The sequence below is a fragment of the Nanorana parkeri genome, unplaced genomic scaffold (genome assembly GCF_000935625.1).
Source record: "Nanorana parkeri isolate BGI_ZX_2015 unplaced genomic scaffold, ASM93562v1 scaffold1038, whole genome shotgun sequence".
NCBI lineage: Eukaryota > Metazoa > Chordata > Amphibia > Anura > Dicroglossidae > Nanorana > Nanorana parkeri.
Genome location: NW_017307306.1, coordinates 454,580 through 463,354, shown reverse-complemented (window position 1 = coordinate 463,354; position 8,775 = coordinate 454,580). Strand labels below are relative to the sequence as shown.

At 43.1% G+C, this 8,775-nt stretch overlaps 1 protein-coding gene across 1 annotated transcript in view; it reads left to right on the top strand.

The window, feature by feature from the left end:
* The window catches only part of CIITA (class II major histocompatibility complex transactivator), a 70,574-nt gene that overhangs the window by 31,053 nt on the left and 30,746 nt on the right, over positions 1–8,775 (top strand). The window contains exon 3 of the mRNA XM_018567376.1: positions 2,264–2,344. Within this exon, the coding sequence (XP_018422878.1) occupies positions 2,264–2,344 (81 nt within the window). The remainder of the gene's footprint in view (positions 1–2,263; positions 2,345–8,775) is intronic.

The window sequence follows — 8,775 nt, the reverse complement described above, 5'->3', positions numbered from 1 at the left end:
AAAAATTATAAATCTCGATAGTCACTACCTCGGTAATAATTGTGCAATACAACAATCAGGTGTGGGAAAAGGGTTTTCAATCACCAGCCGGTGTATTGATTAGGTGTTTCTGTGTACTAAGTGTACATGGTTTATCCAAACAAACCTCTTAATGATGTGACAATCTATTCAAAGACATCAATCAAAATATAAATGACTCGGTGTCACAGATTGGTCGTGTATAAGACAAAAACAAATTCTAAAATCCCAATCTCTAAATCGTGACGAATTTTAAATATAGTACGAACATTTAAATAATAGAAATTAAACAGTATGAAAAATTATCACGTATACAGTGCTACTCCGTGCACTCTGATTCCTCTATATTCTAATTTTCTGAGATTGTGGATTTGGGGTTTTCATGAGCTGTAAGCCATAATCATCACAATTATGACAAATCACGGCTTGAACTATCTTGCTTTGCATGTAATGAGTCTATCTCATATATTAGTTTCACCTTTTAAGTTGCATTAGTGAAATAAATGAACTTTTGCACGATATTCTAATTATTCGAGTTTCACCTGTAGGTCTCTGTGCTGTGTAAGCAATGTGAAAATATCCCCTACTAGAGCTGGTGTTTACTGATCATGTTACAGTGGGTGACAGGGATGGGGACATTGGTTACAGTAAACAGAAAGTGAGGGTAAATCTTTAACAACAACACAGACAGAAAATAAAATGCTTTTTTTTATTTGGTAGGGAAAGGACAAAATCCCTGTCAGCTTTTTATTGCTTTCTGTGTCCCTGTAGCAGATTTTCCCTCACTTCGTGTTTGGTAAAAATATTGTTACCCTGACAGACATTAAGTAAGAGGAAATCTTAGAGCACTGGATAGTAATAAAAGAGATTATTATCCTTCGCCTTTAAAATATGTTTTGGGTAGACAACCAAATATTTTGATTAATACTTTAAATTAATAAATTCCTCTGTCTGTACAAATATAGTTCCAGATTTCTTTGAACATTGTTATGCCATGTTTAAAACTCAGATGTTTGTTGTAATAATATTGCTTGTAGTATCTCTGTCCTCAAGTGCAGTGGATCAAGTGAGCAAAGGCATGTCAGTGCAGGGGCAGCAAGTGAGGAAGTGCAGGGGCAGAGAGTGGGCAAATTCTTGTTGGTGCATTAGCAGAGAGTAAAGAAGAGCGTGTGAATTGTATATGTATGTAATTTTATAGAGTGAATCTCCCCAGTGGGGTCCCAGCCAGCAGTAAAAACATGATAGAGGTTCTAACCCTTCCATATTTTATTAAAAACTAAAAAGAAGTTTGGATTTACATATACTTTGTTTGATGGTTAAAAACAAACATTCAGATGGCTGTTTGAATATACACTGCCTGGCCAAAATAAAGTCACCAACCTGGATTCAGTTAAGCATATAGGTAACGCCTTCCATTGAATAATCAACACTACAAGATTTTGGTGAAAAATTAATGCAACTCTGGGCAGAAAAAAATGGTTTGTGACATTGCATAAGCTTATCAAAACGATGCCACAGTGAATGCATGCCGTAATCAAAGCTAAGGGCCTGTTCACATGAGATCAGGTCCTGATCATGTCCTGATCAGGTGCTGATCAGCAGACGTGGAGCTGCTGATGCAGTGCGTTTTTGATGCGTTTTTGATGCGTTTTCGGTCCGGATGCGGACAGTTAATTTTTTGTCAACGTTGATGACATCATAATACGTGGAGCAAGAATACTTTTTTTTCCCCCTTGGCTGCATTGCGTTTCCGTTCCGTTTTCGTTGCGTTTCATGCGCGTTCGTGCGTTTCCGTCCCGGACAAAATGTGACATGCAGTATTTTTTATGTCGTAAGCCGAACGGACTGCGCACGTGAGAACTGTAGCCCATAAAACACATAGGGATACATTGGGATGCATTTTGAGTGCAGCAGCGTACGGAGCCGGTCAGCACACAAAACGGACGTCGTGTGAACAGGCCCTAAAGGTGGTCTAACTAAATATTAGAGTGTGTGACTTTTTCTTTGACCAGGCAGTGTACTTGTATATATTATTTTTTAAATGTAAACTTTAAATTTAAATAGTGTGTGCATCCCTTTTATTTTTCTTCTACTGTTTATACGGAAAATTTGATGGAAATAGTATCCATCAATATGGATAACCTGAATTTGCCACTCTTGTTCAACAAGTTATATTTTAAATATGTTGTTAGAAGACAGAATAACATTTGCACTATTATGATTGTGTGTATTTTATATGTTTTAGACTGGGAAAGAATCATGGACAAGATGGGTTTCTGAAACTTGTTGACATTCTTCCAAAGCTTCCTGGGCTACAAGTGTTAGAGTAAGCAACACAACATGCTCTTTGTTTACTAGAATACATTCTATTAATTCTATTCTATCAATTCTAATAATTCTTTTATGCACGTCTCAAATTGAATAATCATGGAGCTTGTATAAATGTACCGAGGGTAAAGAAGATTTGGACCCACAGCATCAAAAGATTACATACTGTGTTAGTAAAGAAATAAAATTCCTGTCTTAGAAAATGGCAACTTTTTAATATGACTTACAGAGCCGTCAGAAAGGTTTAGGCACTTGTCTCCATTGGCATTAACCACTTGCTGACCAGGCATTTACACCCCCTTCCTGGCCAGGCTATTTTTTAGTATTTAGCGCTGCAGTACTTTGACAATTATTCCGCCATGCTGTGCTGAAATACATTTTATACAATTTTTTGGGGACAGATAGAGCTTTCTTTTGGTGGTATTCAATTACCACTGCGGCTTTTATTTTTTACTATATTCAGGAAAAATTAGTGAAAATTTTGGGGAATAAAAAAGTTATTATGTTAGGAAACAATTATTATGACCCAATTTTTGGTAAAATATAAAAGGGGGCACATCGGGTAAATAGGCACCAAACATGTCAAGCTTTAAAATTGCACGCACCTGCAAAATTGCAAAAAACTACCATACCCAACATTGACCAAAGGCGACACTTTAAAAGCTTTAACCGCTCATCAGTTTAGTGTTATCAGTGATTAATGGCCCTAGAATTATTGCTCTCACACACTCTCATCACCTTTCTTGATGTATTGGTTAATATCACTGATGGTCAGCTACACATGTCTCTGTTTAGTAAACCAACGGATCGCAATACGATTTTGCACTGCTGTATTTCACATCCCAGACATCTATTAGACAATTTACCAATCTCTCAATTTATGCGCGTTTTTACGCATTTGCTCTGACCAGGATTCATGCAGTGCACAACTTAAAGCTGCAGCCCGTAGGGGTGGGAACCATGATAGGTCCCTCCAACGTGAGGCCCTTTGGATTTACACATTAGACACTATCATACCCAGGGGCCTCAATACAAACCTCTCGCTGACATGTTTTTTGCTTGATCGTTGATGTGACCTCCTCCGGGGGCCATTTATTTGTTCTCATATGATTATTTAGAATCTTTTTCCACAGCTAAGTTACCTTTCTTTCTTTCTTTTTAATAAAAACATTTTAATATACATTTTACCATTATCACTTAGGTTACATTGGTTCCTTTCACAAAATCCTGCATACTGACCCTGCTTTACTCCTCCACTATATGGCTATGGCTACCTTAACCTTTTGGCTCCTTTATGTGTATATTTGCAACAAGCGTTGCCCTGAGCCTGCGGGACACACCCTTTTGTTGGGGCCGTTCGGGCTACATACATGATGCACATACATGTACGCATGCACAACGCAGGTACAGGTGTGCATAACAGTATACATTGTACATACCTATACTGCCAGAATAGGCTTGCCTAAGGCCTGGTTCACACCTGAACGTTTTGTAGCGCGTTCAACGCTCGACGAAAGCTCTACAAAACGCTCAAACATCTAAATCCCATTGTATTCAATGGGTCTGGTTCACACCTTGCCGTATTTCCGCCCGTCCGAACGCGATACAAAACGGCCTGTGCATCGTTTGGGCCGATAACGATCGGGGCATGTATGGCTGGCATTATGTCTAGCTCCGGTGATCGATCGAAAGTAACGGAGCCAGGACAGGACAGCAAGGAGCGGCTGCTATCATAGTCCGGTACGCGATCCATGACCGCGTGCCTGACTGAATTTCCACTCGCCCTCTCTTCATTTCCACTCGCCAAATGCGAGCGCGCGAGTGGAAATTTTGAGCCCTGTCTTAGGAGATACATTGCAGGCTCTGTCAGTAGCGTCCCACTGCAACTATAGCAACCAGTGACACGGCCGAGTCCATGCCCTCTGTTATGTGTGTGGCCGATCAGTGGCTGTTCCTCCCCACTGCTATCTCGGGCTGGGGGTGTGGCTGAGTCCACGTCAGAGTGATGTGTGCAGCCTCCCCCGTCCATTGATATGAGCACTACTGTGTTACAAGTGGCAGCATCTGGGAGCCTGATAGTGGCAGACCACTCCCCCAATCTGGGTGACCGATACCCATGGACAGACGGCTGTTCTCTCCACAGCCGTTACCTTCGTCTCTTTTCCAGTGTCATTACACGTTTATGTTTACCATGGTTTTCCTCTATGTATTATGTATCATGCATTTTGTCTTCCAGCAGCCTTGCTAGCATTTGTTTTGGTTTATATTGTGGCGGGAGTGTGACATCATGATGACGTCACAGGGTCACTGCACACTGTGATAGGTTTTGCAAAAGGGGGTTCTCTCCTGGGGATCCGAACTATAAAGCACACCACTCCTGTGGAGATATAATAGGCCTGTCTACCGTGTCCGTGACCCGTACTGCATATCAAAGAACTGGGAGGGTTGGCTAAAAAGGTTAGCCAGACCAAGAGGTCACTCTACGGAATGGGACAGGCCAAGGTTAATATCAAAATATTTATTGTACAAAAATATAAGTTCTACAAAGCATTTTACAAAGAAATCACTGTCTATCACCAGTGAGGTTTAAAATACACATATCATCTGCAGACTTTAAGGACAAACATAAAAGTGGTAGCAATGGATGATTCACATGAAATCAATCATAATTCATATGCAAAGACACAATAGGACTCAGTGTATCCGCACCATGAAAAATATACTGAACTAAACTCAGATATTATGGGTATAATGCAGCAATGATGAAGCCTGAATCGATTGTATTGGATCAAAACTAGTTGAAAAATTGAAAAGAATTGGAGGAGTGCCCCTTTAGACAATTAACTATAGATTTTAATTTCAAGATTGACATGGCACTAGAAGTAGCACTGGTATCTCAGAAAGAGTCACATTTTCTCAAGATAGAAGAATGTAATCTCCCTACTTTCTATATTATCCCCAAGGTACACAAAAACAGCAGTAACCCCCCAGGAAGACCCATTGTCTCGGCAGTAGGAGGGCCCCTTATAAGGCTTGGGAAATACCTTGACTCACTTCTGAAAGATATGGGCCAACGAATGCCCTCCTACATCCAGGACACTGGAGATGTCCTGAGAAAAATAGACAACTTAGAGGTACATCAGTACTCGATCCTTGTTGGGCTAGATGTAGAATCGCTCTATACCTCAATCCCCCATAGTTGGGGTATAAAAGCAGTGGACTACTTCCTCAATGCCCACTACCCAGAAATGGGGGCGCAAAATTAGTTTTTGATAGAGCTACTTGAATTTGCTCTAAATAATAATTGCTTTCAGTTCTCAGGAGCCTTCTACAAACAGGTTAGAGGCACTTCAATGGGAGCCCCATGGGCCCCATCATATGCATGCCTCCACTTAGGCTTCTGGGAACTGCAAGAGGTCTACTGTAAAACCTTGTACCTGAGCCATGCTAAAACATGGTTCAGGTACATTGATGACATTTTGGTAGTGTGGAGTGGTGGTGAAGACCTCCTAAAGACCTTCGTGGCAGAAATAAACTAAAATGACAGAAATTTAAAATTAACATATACTTTCAGCCATACCGAACTCTCTTTCTTGGACCTCCTACTAAGGGTGGAAAATAACAACAGGATTATGACTAAAAAGTTCCGCAAAGAAACTGCAGCCAACACCTTGCTACATGCGGAAAGTCATCATCCTCCACCCCTAAAACAAGGAATCCCGACGGGACAATTCCTACGAATAAAACGGAATTGCAGTAAAGAAACCGACTATATTAACAGTGGAATCAAAAGCCCTTTATAGCAGGTTTAGGGCGGGTTTAGCCAACCCTCCTATTTCTTTGATCTGTGATAGGTTTGTTCACAGTATTTGGTGTGTATAAATGTGTGTTGTTTCTTCACTTGCATTCTCACTTGTTCTGCCTGATGAAGGGGATCCTGTGTGACCCCGAAACGTCGCACTAAGTGTGCTATGCTACCTTTTTGCATGTAAGTCAATAAATAGACGTATTGTACCTGCTATTGGAGTGCCAGTGTCCATATTCTTTTGGGCAGGCTATGAAGGCGGGACACTGGGGCTGTTAGAGGAGTACATTGTTGGAGGTGAGGAAGGTGCGGAGAGGTCAGGGGAAGGAGGGGGGCCCAGTATCCCACACACATACCACTGGCTACTCCCGGCGCAGAGATGGGGGCCCGCTGCCGGATACAGAGGATGGAGCTGGAGGATCAAAAACACTGCAGCTGTGAGAACTCGCCAAGCAGCCGCCTGATTAAAGAGCCCACGGGCTGAACTTTCACAGAAACTACTTGAAGCAGACCAGCCAGAAGGACAGTCAGAAGAGGTGATTACATTCACTATGTTGTAAAATGTCATTATTTATAGTCCTATATAACTGATGGTATTATTCTGCAGTGCAGAATGGCACCCTCTGTAGAGGACTACAAGTACCAGCAGTACTTTTATACAGCAATGCTATTGCTGTTTAACGTATTGCTGGGATGTATACCCCTCTATACTCTATACCTCTGACATCCTGCATTGCTGTAAATAGGGAAGCACCTATACCGCACAGCTCCTCCTCCTTCCCACCGCCCACACAGCTCCTCCTTCCCACCGCCCGCACAACCATGGTCAGACCCAGCTGCCTGCACCCTCCGCACAGCCATCACAGCACTAGAGGGACCCGCACCCACTCGCACATCCGTGATGAGACCCTCACGCAGTCCTGGTGAGACAAGCAATGCAGCCCTGGTGAGACCCGAACGCAGCCCTGGTGCACTCTGTGTCACACCACTGACTTCTGCATCACACCACTGACCTCTGCACTCTGCATCACACCGCTGCACTCTGTGTCACACTGCTGATCTCTGCATGCTGCGTCACATCGCTGACTTCTGCGTCACACCGCTGGCCTCTGCACTCTGCGTCATGCTGCTGACCTCTGCGTCACGCGGCTGACTTCCGCACTCTGCATTACAACTGAGCTCTGCACAAGGGGACTCCGAAAATCTCATATTGGCCGGGGGCCCCATGTGTTGTCAGTCCGCCCCTGCTAAGTGAGGAACATTTCCGATGCCTGGTTTCAGAGTGTCATTACTGAAGGCTACAAACTGGATTTTCGCTTCTGCCTCCTCCTCATTTCCTGCAATACATCCTGCTGTGATCTCATCAAAGAAGAGAGGCTCTCTCTGCTGCTTAAGGCCAGCTTCTTTCTCAGGGGATCGTAGTTCCCATTCCAGAGGCACAAGTGTTCCAGGGTGTCTATGTAAACTTCTTCACTGTCCCAGGGGCAGGAATCGTGCTGTCCTGGAAAGTCTAAATGATTTTCCACAGTCATCTTTTCCAGGACAGTGCATGAGAGGATTAGTGAGGACTCTATTTCAGAATTATTTATCATGTTTAATAATAGTTATTATTTCATTAAACATAGAATCGAATGAGCAAATTGTAACCACAACTAGGTACATGGGTCAGAAATCCATTTTTTTTAACTTAACAACATTTTTCTTCTGAAAGGATGGCCTGCCTCTCCCACCCAGCAGAACCTTTTAGTCCACAAGAGGAAATAAATACTGACCAGTTTGGCAGAAGGATTTCATTTTAAAGTTTGGTCATGTGTTTCCTATTCTGGTGGGAGGAGGTGCCTCGCATGTGCTGTCCCAGATAAGATAAGTGAGGAAGCCGATGCTCTCCAACCAGAGGGAGATGGTTGACTTGCTCTCTCCTGCCCCCTGTCACTCCAAAGAGACTTTGTCTCGACAGACTGCACACTGTGCCATGCCTAGACCGGGTTGGTATGGTTTACCCGGCATTACTGCTGGAATCGTTATTTGTGCCTAACCGATGGGTTCTTTATTTTCAGGTTCTCATACGGATTTTTAGGACTTTTTGTGTTTATACATGTGTGATGGATCCCGGGAGCCCACTTTAGGCATTCTCCATCTTGTTCTCCATTACCTCCCCCCGGCATCCATCCCTCCGTTTGCTCCCTAATATGGACATGAATGTTCTTGCCCTGACTGTTCCTTGTTATTGTTAGTCACTTCTGGACCTCTGGTGTACCTGGACCCCGGATATGTTGGAGTGACGTGCAATGACCTACCATACTCCTAGACCTGGTCGGTATGGTCTACCTTTATAACACTGTTGAGTTCCTTATTTGTATCTATTGTGTTGAGTATTTATTTGCAGGTTTGCTCCAGGCTTATTGCGTCCATACCTGTGTAATGGATCCCGGGAACCTATGCTTTGGCAGTGCCTCTCTTGTATCATTCTGCCCCCTCTCCCGGTATCCATTTCACGGTGTGCTCTCAGATGTTGATGTATATCTTATTGCCCTCATCGTTCCTGACACTTGCTCGTCACCTCGGTGTACCTGCCTCATCTGAGCTCTGGGTGTGCCGGGGCGACAAACACTGCCCTACCCTCC